This window comes from Colobus angolensis, unplaced genomic scaffold, assembly GCF_000951035.1.
Source record: "Colobus angolensis palliatus isolate OR3802 unplaced genomic scaffold, Cang.pa_1.0 Scaffold114, whole genome shotgun sequence".
Taxonomy (NCBI): domain Eukaryota; kingdom Metazoa; phylum Chordata; class Mammalia; order Primates; family Cercopithecidae; genus Colobus; species Colobus angolensis.
In genome coordinates, this window is record NW_012112475.1 from 1,485,714 (window position 1) to 1,499,600 (window position 13,887).

Here is a 13,887-nt window from a genome sequence, read left to right on the forward strand (position 1 = left end):
AAAAGTAGTGAGTTCCCAGTCAATGAAGGTATATAAGCAGAGGTCAGAAAATTGCTTGCTGAGAGAGCCACTCGAGAGAACTTTAGGAACTCTGGGTGGTATCTGAAGTTGGGTACAGTGGAAGGAGAGTCATCACAGGCCTGGTCCATTTCTTTGTTTTTTTTTTTTTTTTTTTTTTCTTGGTGGGGGAGATTTGGAGTCCTGATGGGGGCCTGAGCTGCTGAGATTCAATCTTGCATTTTTTGCTTTGAATTCTAGCAGATATGAAAACTTTGGATGTTTGAGGTAGAGACATCTGAAAGGAGGCAGTCTTTGTCTCGGCTGAAACCAGACCAATTTCCTGCCCATCAATCAACATCATACAATTTTAGAGGAGAATAAAGGGAGAATTGGGCAGATTTTCTCCCCTGGAGAAGCCTTCATTCATATTTTAGCTGCTCTAGGCTGAGGACAAGAATAGAATTGAAACAAGCATGTCCTTAGCTAAAGGTGCACATTCAATTGCTAGTGCAGGCACAGTGCTTCATGTTGGCACCCTGGGCCCCCTCAGTAAATGTCACTGGGCCCCCTCAGTAAATGTCAGCTGAGTTTATTAAGGTTGTGATTATTAGGGACCATTCTACTTCAGCAGGAAAGAGATTTTTGGTCTAGGAGAAGTGCCAGGGTGAGGTAAGGGGAAATGAGATACAGAGGGTGACAGAGGGGTCTGAGATTTCTTCTGGAGTGTTCCTGTCCCTTCCCACCTCCAGCACTTACTAATCAGTTCTTTAACCACATGCTGCTCCAGGTTGTAGAGCCATTTATTAATCACAGGACACACCTGAAAGACAAGGAAATAGGCAAAAGTCAGGAGGAGGGCTCCTAAATAGGAGTGAGCAAGGCAAGTTCTCCTAAGCCAACCCATTCTGGGGACAACCAAGTAGATGGGTTTTGGGGACAGGCTGTCCTAGGGTCACAAGCCAGCTGAGGCTGCCCTAGGGTCACAAGCCAACTCAGCCACTTGGCAGCTGTATGACTTGAGTAAGTCATTGGCCCTGCCTGGGACTGTTTCTTAAATCTGGAAAATGAAGATGATATTGTCACCTGGAGTATGAGATTGTTTGGAGGATGAGATAAGAAAATTCGGATACTTAGCATAGTGTTTGAGTGCTTAGTGAATGTTAATTTTGTGATTACTTATCCCCATTTTACGGATAAGGAAACTGAGTTTTGGAGAGAATTATCAACTCCCTTCTGGTCACACGGATGCTGATTTTGACCTGAAGAATTAAAGAATGTCTGTAAAACACTTCACCAGTGCCCGATTGCAGAATAGGAGCTTAATAGATGCCACTCCATCTCTCCCTAGCTCTCCTTCCTGGAAGATTTCCTCCCACTTCATCAAGAAGATCCAATCCCTCGTTATCTGAGTCTCAGCTCAAAAACGGAAGTAATCTGGGTTTGCATACTTACCTTTTGTCCCAGATCATGGGCTACTATGTTTTTCAGGTTTCTCTCTATGTTTGCCACAACAAATTTTGCTGCTGGGTCGAGCCTAAATGAAGAGGCAGAAAATACGCGGAACAGATTAACTTCTCTTGGATTCCTTTCTCCACATCACTTCTTTGCTCAATGACCGTGAACTTCTTCAAGTCTACTCCTTGTTTCCATGGCATTGAATCATCCAGCCATGTCCTACTGCTCCAGTCCACACTCTAGGGCTCCTTAAAATTAATCTTCCAATTTAGGTCAACTTGCCCTTATCATTGTTACCCACCGTTATCTTCTCTGTGACTATTTTGCATCTCCCTCTGGAGATGCCTTCTTCAAATTCTTGTTAGGCTCAGCCAACTGGTTTCCTTCAGAAAGCTCTTCCTGACCATCCTGGCTAATTCTGAGTTCTCTCTTTCCTTCTCGCTTTCTCATTTCTCTGATTACCTGATGCTACAGTGGAACTTATCTCTTCTGCCAGAGGGCCAGTGCTTTCATGCAAGGAACGGTATAACATCGTTCTTTAATTGGGAGACAGGAGAAAGAAGCAGGAAATAGCATAAAGTTGTCCTTGTGTTCTGTGTTCCTGACTCAGTCCCTAATCCTTAACATGTGAGGATAAATCTGTCCTATTCTCAGGCAAAAGGTTTATGTCTTTATTTTTTAAAGAATTTGCATAGAAGTCAGCTATGATCTACTGCTTCCTACCTTAGGTCTCAGATTCCTCACAAAGGAGGGCCATGTTTTCTTTAGTATATCACGGGAGAGAGAGGTATTTGCAGAGTTTTCAGAAGTGGAGATGGGCTGTGAATCTGGCCTGGTTCTCATTTATGTCTGAGCATGTCAGGAGGACAGGACCAGGTGTGGAAGGGTGCAGAAAGCATTCCACACCCAGAGCTTTCCTAAAACAGTGAGCAACTGAGATGAATCAAAATAGAGAATTCGTGAAAGAGGAAAACAAGATAGAAAATGGATTGGTGATGACCACTGGATTCAGCTAAATGTAGATATCAGCCTTAATTTAAACAAACACACAAACAAACAAACAAACTTTTAAAAGGGCTAGGTGTGGTGGCTCATGCCTGTAATCCCAACACTTTGAGAGGCTGAGGCAGGTAGATCATTTGGGTGCCGGAGTTTGAGACCAGCCTGGGAGACATGGTGAAACTCTGTCTCTACAAAAAACACGAAAATTAGCCAGGCATGTTGGCCTGCACCTGTAATCTCAGCTACTCAGGAGGCCTAGATGGGAGGATCGCCTGAGCTGGGGAGGCGGAGCTTGCTGTGAGCCAAGATTGTACCACCATTGCACTTAAGCCTGGGCAACTGAGTGAGACCCCATTTCAAAAAAATATTTAAAAAGAAGACTTTTGAAAAAGGATTACAAATTTAGAAGTAAACACTAAAACTCTAGTTAATAAAAGGGCGAAATCTCTGAAGACAGTTTCTCTGAAGAGGAAATATCAGAGACTAAGAAATGATTAAATCTTTTTCTACTGGTAGTCAAAGTAATGAAAATAATAGCATTTGTGGGATTTTCCTCCTAGTGAAAAGAAGATCTTGTCTTAACGTAGCTCAGAATAATCATATTCAGCACTTTTCCCAGCACCAAGCAGGCTGAAATAAATGAGTAAGAATGAGAGCCATCTATAGCAGATGCTTGGGGAAGGTATATATGTATAAAAGAATAAATGTTGTGAAAAAGAGAATAATTGGGATTTATTATATATGGGACAAAACTGCCCAGTGTCAGCTAGAGACATGCCACTTGGTTCAGTTCCACTGGTAAGGTATTTGGTGAGCGGTTTGGCAATGCTTAAAACTTAGAAGTTGTAGAACTGTGTATACTTTTGGAATAATCTTAAAAATCTATAATAAGAAAATAATTCTATTTTTGGAAAATTTTCCTATATCAAAATGTTCTGGGTTATTTATGATAGCAAAATGTTTATCTTTTTAATTAATTTAATGTTTTCGAGACAGGGTCTTGCTTGTTGCCCCAGCTGGAGTGCAGTGGCATGCTTGTGACTTGCTGCCACCTCAACCTCCTGGGCTCAAGTGATCCTCCCACCTCAGCCTCCCTAGTAGCTGGGACTATAGGCACCTGCCACCACACGTGGCTAATTTTTATATTTTTTGTATAGACAGGGTTTTGCTATGTTGCCCAGGCTGGTCTTGAACTCCTGGGCTCAAGCTGTCCACCTGCCTTGGCCTCCCAAAGTGCTGAGATTACAGGCATGAGCCACCTCACTAGGCCCAAAAAGTTTAGAAATAACCTATCAACAAACGGCCAAGTAATCCCTTTTTTTTTTTTTTTGCTCAGTCCTATTTGGTAAGTCTCTTTTCATGTCAATAGAATTATTATTTTTGTAAAAAACAAAATGTTAAAGGCACAGAAAGTCCTATTTATTATACACACATCACCATACACACAAAAGCCTAATTTTGTAGGGTATTTTTTTCTGGTGACATCTTTCAGGTGAAACCTCACTGGGAACATCATCACAACCAGCTGGACACAGAGAAAGACAGATGGAGAACTCACTGGGCTCCAGTTTGGATCCAGATAGCCTCAGGCAAGAGCTTGCAGTTCCCAAAGGCAAGTTCGTATCTGCCACCTACATTCTTCTCCAAACGAATCTGGACTTTTATATCTGACTGCATATTAGCTGTGAAGGGCTTCAAGGTCAGGAGCCTGTGGGAGGGAAGAGGTAAGGCAGGTGGGAGAGAAGCTCAGAGCTCACTGCATCCCCATTTGTTTCTAGAACTAGGTTCCCCATGTTCCACAGAATCTTCAAAACCACCCTGTTAAGGTCATTTTCTCATTTTTCAAGAGGCCATTCAGTCCTAGAGAATGGGAATGGCTTTCTCCAAGTCATGCATCCAGCCAGTGGCTAAGTCAGAGGGTTCTGCACTCAGGGAATCTAATACTTGCTACCTCTGGCTCTGGGGACAGTTAGGAAGGAAAATACTGATTCTAAGTATGGCATCTTATCAAAACTAGGAAACTGCATCTGACCTTGGAAAGTCCTTTTCTAGAGGTCTCAGAATCCATTGCCTTGATGACCAGGCTTGAAATGGCAATGAATGAAGTAGACCGGCAGTTAGTTTCACAGGGAGAGGTAAAGGCTGTGGTGAACTGGAGAATGCCTGGCCTCTGCAGATGCACCATGCAAACCAGACAAAATTTATCAGTGGGCCAGATGCATCTCCTGGGGTGATCTCTAGGCAATAGTGTCACAGAATTGGGGTCCAGAGGTGGTTCTGTGTTCTTGTCTTCAGTTACATTCAATCAGAACTAAGCGGATTCACAAAGTCCAGATAAATGAAGGCGGGGGCTGTCTGGAAGAGGTAGGGGGAGGAAATCTGCTCAACCCTTGTGCTTTCCCCAGAGGGGCCCCAAGCTTGGAGCACTCAAGTATTCTGCAGGCCTCTCATTCTACACATGGGGTGACTCAGGCCCAGAGAGGGTGGAAGTTTTGCTCTAACCACACAGCGAGTCTGTTGCTGAGTCCTTTGGTTAGGGCTCCTGCCCACAACCCCCGACTCCTGTGCAAAAGCCGATGGAACCTGCGAGACTCATAGCTGTGACCTACTGCACGATCAACTCTGATATGAATGGTACTCGTACAGTGGCCTCCTTTCTTTGAGGGGTGCTCTCGATGGAGACTTGGAGGGGTTGAGGATTTTTCACCTGTATCCTGGGTGAAGAAACAGCACAACACAGGGAGGCTGTGGCTCCTGCTGCAGGTGGACCTCACTTTGTGCAATGGCAGGTCCCTTGCAGAGAAGAAGCTGAATATAGGCAAAGATGGTTACTCATTCACTAACCAGGTAGTTTACTGCAAAGGTCCTATGTGTTATAAGCACTGGAAATATATCTCCGAGCAAAAAGAAGCTCTTATCTTAATGCATCTCAGAATAATCATGTTCAGCACATTGCCCAGCACCAAGCAGGCTGGAATCAATGAGTGAATAAGACTGAAAGCCATATACAGCAGATGCTTGGAGCGGGTATGTATGTATGGGAGAATAAATCCAGTAAATAAATACATACAGAAAGTGATAGGCATGGTGAAAAAAAAGGCCCTACAGGATCAGGACAATGGAAGGTAATATTGGGAAGAGTGGAATTTCAGACAGGGTAGTCAGAGAAGGTTTATCAAAGGAGTTGACGTTTGGGCAGAGTCACGAATGAAGTGAGAATGAGTTGTGCAGATAATCAGGAGAAGGAAAGGACAGGCTTAAGACAGAGCAAGTCTGGGTGCATGGCTCATGCCTGTAATCCCAGCACTTTGAGAGGCCAAGGCAGGAGATGAATTAAGTCTGAGAAGTCAAGGTTGCAGTGAGCCATGATTGTGCCACTATAATCCAGCCTGGGTGACAGAGCAATACCTTGTCTGGAAAACAAAAAAAAGGAAAACAAAAAATCAACCAACCAAACAAAAAATTAGCTGGGCATGGTGGCATGTGTCTGTGGTCCCAGCTACTCGGGAGGCTGAGGAAGGAGGGTGGCTTGAGCCCAGGAGGTTGAGGCTGCAGTGAGCTGTGGTCACACCACTCACTGAACTTCAGCCCGGGAGACAGAGCGAGACCCTATCTCAAAACAGTAATAATAGTAAAAATAATAAAGAAGGCAGAGCAAGTGCAAAAGCCCTGAGGCTGAAATGTGGCTTGTGGCTTGTGTGTTTGAGGAACAGCAACAGGCTTTGTGTGGCTAGCAGGCAGAGAGTGAGGCGAGACTAGTAGAAGAGGTGAGGGAGGTAGCCAGGGCCAGATTGCGTGGAGCCTTGAGGGCCAGTGCTAAGAACTTTGGACTTGGTTCTGAGGGTGAAGATAAGACATTGGAGGGTTTGGACAAGGGAGTTACAGGGTTGGCTCTGCTTCTTAGAAAAATTTTTCTGGATACTGGCAGAACAGAATGGAGGAGATGAGGGCTGGTGGGTAAAAGCAGGAGAATCCGTGGCTGTAAGTCAAGCGGGGAGATAATGGGGGCTCAGATCACCAGGGGTGGGAAAAAAACGTGGTGAGATGCCTGGCTGTGATTTGAAGGCAGAAGTGACAGGGAGGATTTGGCAACAGGCTGGAAGCAGGTACCAGGGAGACAGAGGAGCCAGGGAGGACATCACGATTTTTGGCCAGAGCAACTGGATGGATGGAGTTGTCATTAGGTAAGATGGGCTGGGCAGGGAGAGGCACAGGTTGAGGCAGGGATGAAGGTGGGAGTCAGCAGTTGAGTTTTGGATATGTTGAGTTTAAGAAGCTTGTGAGACAAGGGACCCAGATCTTCTATACTCTGGTGGCCAATCTAACCTTAAAGCCCAGCATCATCTAGTATTAGGATTATCACATTCTTGCTGTTGTTTATGACCTGTGATTGGATGCTTACTGAGGAGAGGAAGATGTGCAAACATTTTACACAAATTATTTCACTTAATGTTCACAACAGTCCCATGGGGGTAGATGCTATTATTCCCCATTGAATAGGGCAGATGTTGAGGCTCAGAGAGAGGGGGAGATTGGTGATGCTGTCACAGCTGGTGAGCAGCCATCCTCTTCCTAGACAAGGGGACTGGATCCCTGTGTCTTTAGCCCCTCCCCTAGCCTCCTGCAGTGGGAGTTTCTCCCAACCAGGGGATCTCAGGCCATCGGAGTTGGAAAGGCTCTTTGCAAGGGAAGGGCCTCTGCGAGGTCAGGAAATGTGGAGAGAGCTCCAACTATCCAACAAACCAGGACAGCCTGGACTGGGGGTGGTTGGTGATCAGAGACCACTCACCTAACAGTGTCGATCTCATTGGTGAGTGGAGGCCCCAAGATGTTCAGGAGGCCTGATACACCGTCGAAGGTACTACTCAATGATTTCTGGAGGCCGATTGTCTGCAGGCTGGGAAGAAAGTCTGCCCTGAGGAGTCCTTGAGTCAAATCTGTAAAGAATGTTCCACCCCCAAATCCATGTAGACATTTAGATGCCAAAGATCCTCAGATATAACCCTGACCTCCGAGCATGTCCCCTGTGTGGCTCTGACTTGTCGATCAGCTATTTCTGGCTTGCTGGGCTCTGGGCCAAGTTCCAGACATAATCATCTAGCAAATATTCACAGGGGCCTACTATGCACCTGGGCCATGCACCCAGTCTGTTCACCACCCTGGGCACCACCCTGATGGAGCTGGCATTCTTACGGGGCTGAGGAGAGACAGATGAAAAAGTGGAGGATAAAGGGACAGGCAGGATTCAGGTGCAAACAAGTGCAGTGAAGGGGTTGGTTTCAAAGTATTTAGCAACGAGCTCAACAGGGGCACTGGCCATAACTCTGGACCCAGGTCCTGGGGTCCCCGGGCTGTGCCAGGTGTTAACTGCATAGTTGTTTAGTTCATGGGGAAGCTAGAGTTCTGGGGGTGGAGCTGGGATGGTTGGGGCAATGAGGAGCACCTGGAGAGTCTGTAAGCAGGAAGTATTTCCCAAATAGTATACCCCAAAATTTCAATATTTTAACCATGATGACCGTGCCGCTGAATATCAGTCCATCCTATGATGAAAAAATAAAAGGCAGGGTGAGGGATTCATTTATGCAGGAGGTCAAGGAAGGGCTTTCTGCAAATGTGGCATTTGAGCAGAGACCTGAAGGAAGGGAGGCAGCCATGTTGACAGGTAGGGAAAGAATGTTCCAGGCAGAGGGAACAGCAGATACAAAGGCTGGGACAGGGACCAGTCCATGCAGAGCTGGTTCCTTTGATGGTGGGTCTTGAGAGATAAAGCACAGCAAGGAGACAGGAAAGAGGGGGCTCTCGGAAAATGAGGATTAAACGATGTTGCAGTCAGGACAGCGAGCAATTAATAGTGTTAATTGTGTCCCAGGCACTTTGCTAATGAGAACTTCACTGGTGTTGGCTCAGGGTTCTGCATGATCCAGAGCAGGACAGTCTCACCATTAAGGAGCTGGGAAGAAACTCCAGCGAGGACCTCCTGTGCAGAGGATGAGGCAAGCAACCCACAGAGGAGAACGAAGAGGCCGGAGACGTTCAGCATCTTGGGTTAGGTCCCTGTGGAGGATCAGGGCAAAGAGGTCATTTGCAAGGACACTTCTGAGAGAGTCTTCCCAGAGCTTAGGTCTGACGTGGCCACAGAACTCATGTGGACCCATTCACCTATGTCCATTTTACAGATGGGTCGACTGAGGCTCAGAGAGGGACCTGCTTTTCCTCAGAGTTTAGAGCAAGAAACGGAGGGTCCAAGGGATGAAGTCACTTGCCCAAGGCCACACAACCTGTATTTATGCCCAAAAGCTGGAATACGGTTTTTCCCGCAGGGACACTGCCTTCCCCAGCAGGGCTGCTCACGGCTGCTGCAAGAGGCTGCATAATGTTAGAGTTACGACAATGGTCTCTGAAGTCCCCCATCTGTTAGCAGCTGTGGGATTGTGGGATTTAGCGCAAGTTGCTTCACCACACGATGTTATGCAGGACACACTCTCCTCATTTTACAGTGAAATGGTGGTGGTGATATGCCCTGGCTTCAGACAGACATACCTGGGATGGAATCCCAGCTCTGCCACCTACCTGCTGGATACCTGAGGCTTTCCTCACCTGGAAATTGCAGAGGATACAAATGCATACCTTCCTCTTGCCCTTGTTGTAAGCATTTAGCACAGCACCTTGCACATTGTAAGTGCTTCACAAATGGTCACCACTGTGCTGATGCATCATTATGATCATGATTTTCACTTGACATTTTCAAGGGCTTACCTCCCTGAGCTGGTGGGAGAGAGTAGGCTCCGCAGCACGGACAAGAAGGGCCCAGGCTGAGGGACCAGGGCTGGAGTATGTGGACACTACAGGCCCATCTACTGTGCCTGTTTGAACGGCGCATTCCCTGGACTGGGAGTGGCCCTTGGGACCTTGACACACACTCCACCCCTCCTGGAAAGGAGGTGCATGCAGGTGTTCGTGTGGCTTCCTGAGACTTCCACCAAATGCCAGTGCAAATGGCCCCACTGGGACCTGAGACTAACAGGTAGAGGCTGATAGGGGACGATTCTCTCCTTAGACACTTGACAGATTCCAAGGAGACTCTCAGCCCAGTCCCTGGTCACTTTTCTCATGTAAATTCATAACCCATTTGGTTTAGCATTTTATTTTATTTTATTTTATTTTATTTATTTTGAGACAGAGTCTCACTCTGTTGCCCAGGCTGGAGTGCAGTGTCGTGTGATCTCGGTTCACTGCAACTTCTACCTCTTGGGATCAAGCAATTCTCCTGCCTCAGCTTCCCAAGTAGCTGGGATCACAGGCACCCACCACCATGCCCAGCTAATTTTTTCATATTTTTTAGTAGAGACGGGGTTTCACCATGTTGGCCAGGCTGGTTTCGAACTCCTGACCTTAGATGATCCATCCGACCTGGCCTCCCAAAGTGCTAGGATTACAGGCGTGAACCACCTCATGGTTTAACATTTTAATTTGGGTGATCTGTTTTTAGGCAAGTAGAAAAATTAGAAAATAAAGATATGTACAAAGACAGAAAAAGTAGATAAAAATAAGTTCACAGAGATAACTTCTGTTGTGTCTTTTTTTGGCAGTTTTTCTTTCCATAGGTATGCATTCATGTAACATGATGAGAAACAAGGATTGGCCTGTCATGCTTCTACAGAAGCATTTATTCAAGTAGCAGCATATCAGGACTGTCTACCTCCTTGTCTGCAGAATTTTCTAAGGTATGTATTGACCGATGTTCATGGAATGTCTCCTCTTTTGGGCAATTTTCATGTTTTTACCCCAGATGGCACCGGCAGGAACATCCTTAGGTGTTTTTCAGCGTTTCCCTGCCACATTATAACCCGTGAAGCATTTTCCAGGAATAACCAACCCTGAAGTTCTTTTTGTGTGTGTGTGTGTGTGTGTGTGTGTGTGTGTGTGGTGTTTTGTTTTGTTTTTGAGATGGAGTTTCGCTCTGTCACCAAGGCTGGAGTGCAGTGGTGCAATCTCAGCTCACTGCAACCTCTGTGCAAGCCACCACAGCTGGCTAATTGTTTTTTTTTGGTTTAAATTTTAGTAGACGGGGTTTCACCGTGTTGCCCAGACTGGCCGTGAACTCCTGAGCTCAGGTAATCTGCCCCTGTCAGCCTCCCAAAGTACTGGGATTACAGGCATCAGCCACCACGCCTGGCCTGTTTTTATAAATATGGAAGCATTCTCTGTGTTCATCCTTCTCACCCTATCCCTGAATCACACTGAGGGTTCACAGTCCTTGTGAAATCTACGCTCAGCTTCCATCTGCAGAGTTCTGGTTTTGATCACGACAGAGTATCTTGCACCAGACTAACCCTCCCAACTAAAGTCAACTATAAGAGATGGAAATCTATAAAAACAAAGGAGGACATCCATGAGCAACTACATGGGCACAATTTGAAATGCTGTGATTCTTGAGAAAGAGGCATCATTCAAGGTGGGCTCCATATTCACCCCAGCTTTTGCTTGAGGTCATTTTCCAACATATCAACCAGAGTTCAAGCAAAAAGAGCTAGTCTTACAGGGATGAGGAGACAAAAATTGGAATTTGGGGCCACCAAAGTAGATGGGACTTGAGGGGCAAAATCCCAAAGAGGAAGGTCTCCAGGGAAGGAGCCTTGAAATCTCAACTTTTAAGCTGCGCCCTTGCAGGGTGGGACTCTTAGGCTTGAGGCAGAAAACAGCAGCTGAAAGTTAAAAAGCTGAAGAGACATCAGCACCTCCACTGTGTGATGCTGGGGAAGGAAGCACTGGTTGGAGGTGGGCCCCTTTGATGGGAGGGACCTTGTTACACATCTTAAGCTCTCAGTGAAGACACAAAAGACTATGCTCTAGGAGAAAGGGCCACACCCTAGAAATAGTCTCCCTCTAAAAGTAAGAACAAGACCAAAATGTTCTATCTAATAAAACAAAGCTAAGCCTAGGAAAGGTCATGATCAATTTCTGCTCTACCTTTCTGCCATCTTCGTTTCTGGAAAAAAGATAATGTCATTTCACCATCATGTTCAGCATCCAATAAAAATTTACAAGGCATGCATGCTTAAAAAATGACCAAGGGACTAAAGGCCAAGAAATTAAAATATACAATATAATAAATCCACAGGCAAGTCAAATATTCCAATACTGAGCAGACAACAGGGCAAGAAACCAACAGAGGATGAGGAGGCCCGAGACCTTCAGTGTCTTGGGGCAGTACCTGTGGGATACCAGGTAAGTAGAGTTAGCTTCAGGGTCACTCTGAGAAGTTCTCTATGGAGCTAAAAGAGATTGGGGGGAGCAAAGGAGTCATTTGGACTCATTCCTACCCACCCAACACCCTTTTTTTTTTTTTTTTTGAGATGGAGTCTTGCTCTGTCACTCAGGCTGGAGTCAGTGGCATGATCTCAGCTCACTGCAACGGCCGCCTCCCAGGTTCAAGCGATTCTCCTGCCTCAACCTCCCGAGTAGCTGAGACTACGGGCATGCGCCATCATGCCTGGCTAATTTTTGTATTTTTAGAAGACATGGGTTTCACCATATTGGCCAGCCTGATCTCGAACTCCTGACCTCGTGATCCTCCCACCTCAGCCTCCCAAAGTTCTAGGATTACAGGCATGAGCCACTGCACCCAGCCCAATACCCATTTTACAGATGGGACACAGAGGCTCGGATCAGGGTTAAGTTTTCCTAAGGCCGGCTGTAGTTAGTGGCTAGCACCTGGCTCTCCCGCCTGTTAGTTTTTTATGCTTTAATCTGCATCTCACTCAAAAAGGTTACTAGGAGAATTCAGCAAGCATTTTGAAAATTGTTTAGCCTAGTGCCACTAAATAGAAGTTAATTTTGAATTTGCAAATTAAAGTTCCTCTTTATCCCTTCCTGATTCTGACAGTAAGTACCCTTGGAAGACTCACAGACAGTCTGAAGGAGGGGAGGGTGGCCGGGAAGCATCTTTCCTGCTGGGTGCTGGAGGAGTGCCCTGATTCCTTACAACAGCCCAATCCTATGAGACAGTTATTGACATGCTTCCTTTACAGAGCAGGAAATGGAAGCTTGGAGAGCTGAGGGCACATGCCCATTCTTCCCTCTTTATTTATAGAATCCTTTTATTTTTGAGGGAAGAAATGTGCTTAACAGAGAAATTATCTTTCCCAACCTTCTTTGCAACCAGGGATGGTCCATGAGATACAAATGGAAATTGTGGGTCGGGGCTTCTTAAAACGTTCTCTAGAGTGACTGACCCAGCTGCAAAGCGCATGCTTTTGTTTTCCTCTCCTGCCTTTTCCTGATTACATGTAAGACATGATGACTGGTGCCCAGCAGTTATCTTACTAGAAGGAAGATGAAAGCCACATGCTAGGGGTAGCCAAGGAAGGAGATGGCAGGCTCCTCCAGCCTAACCCTGGCCTTCTCATCATGACTGAAGCCACGATTTTTCATATTCTGTGCTAGAACCAAACACAATTTGTAACTGGTAACATGTATCAAAAGCTTTAGTCTGGTTCAGCATCTGATGAAAAGGCAGGTTGGAGAGTGCCATTGCCTTGTGCTTACCTGGATTTCTCTGGTGTGCTGTCCAGACACTCTGGCCTCTGTAGGTTGATTCTCGATGACTCTGTAGGGGAGCAGACTGTATAAATGGCAAGTGATCCCATGGCTGGGGGAGACGTGGCACTGGGTGATGGACAGCTAGGAAGCTGATGGAAAGCCCTTGATTTTACCACGTCTATCCAATACCTCCAAAGCAAACATGCCTGCCTGGAAGGCCCGGGAAAATGTCAACAACATATTTGAATCTGTACATCACGAATGCCATCAAATGGAGAGGTGCAGAGAGTATGGAGAGCACCGAGAGGGGCTGCAAGCGGGAAGACAGTGTGCAGGAGCCACATTCACATCCCTGCCCCGCTCTGAGCTGCTTTTCTCATCTGTACAATAAGCGAGATGGGTCTGGTGATTCTGAGAAAGGAAGCCGCTCCGTCTTCTGTGAGTGGGGAGGCAGAGGATGTCCTAGCTTCAGTTTACTGGTCTGTGGTCCCAGACCCTTGAGCTCCAGCATGGCGCTGCCCATTTCTTGCTGTTTGATGCTGGACAGCTCCCAAGCCCTCTCCGGGTCTCCGCCTCTCCATCTATAAAAATAACAGCTCGCCGGGTGCGGTGGCTCAAGCCTGTAATCCCAGCACTTTGGGAGGCCGAGACGGGCGGATCATGAGGTCAGGAGATCGAGACCATCCTGGCTAACACGGTGAAACCCCGTCTCTACTAAAAATACAAAAAACTAGCCGGGTGAGGTGGTGGGCGCCTGTAGTTCCAGCTGCTAGGGAGGCTGAGGCAGGAGAATGGCGTGAACCCGGGAGGCGGAGCGTGCAGTGAGCTGAGATCCGGCCACTGCACTCCAGCCTGGGCGACAGAGCGAGACTCCGTCTCAAAAAAAAA

The 13,887-nt window shown here is 46.5% G+C and overlaps 1 protein-coding gene across 1 annotated transcript in view; it reads right to left on the reverse strand.

Moving 5' to 3' along the window:
• LOC105524411 (putative BPIFA4P protein) overlaps positions 1-13,042 on the reverse strand; it is a 16,913-nt gene extending 3,871 nt beyond the window's left edge. The window contains exons 1-7 of the mRNA XM_011959667.1: positions 13,006-13,042; positions 8,398-8,511; positions 7,247-7,394; positions 5,067-5,171; positions 4,016-4,165; positions 1,453-1,534; positions 757-820 (exon numbers count right to left, since the gene is read on the reverse strand). Of these exons, the coding sequence (XP_011815057.1) occupies positions 757-820; positions 1,453-1,534; positions 4,016-4,165; positions 5,067-5,171; positions 7,247-7,394; positions 8,398-8,497 (649 nt within the window). The 5' untranslated portion in view covers positions 8,498-8,511; positions 13,006-13,042. The remainder of the gene's footprint in view (positions 1-756; positions 821-1,452; positions 1,535-4,015; positions 4,166-5,066; positions 5,172-7,246; positions 7,395-8,397; positions 8,512-13,005) is intronic.
• Between the last annotated feature and the right edge of the window lie 845 nt (positions 13,043-13,887).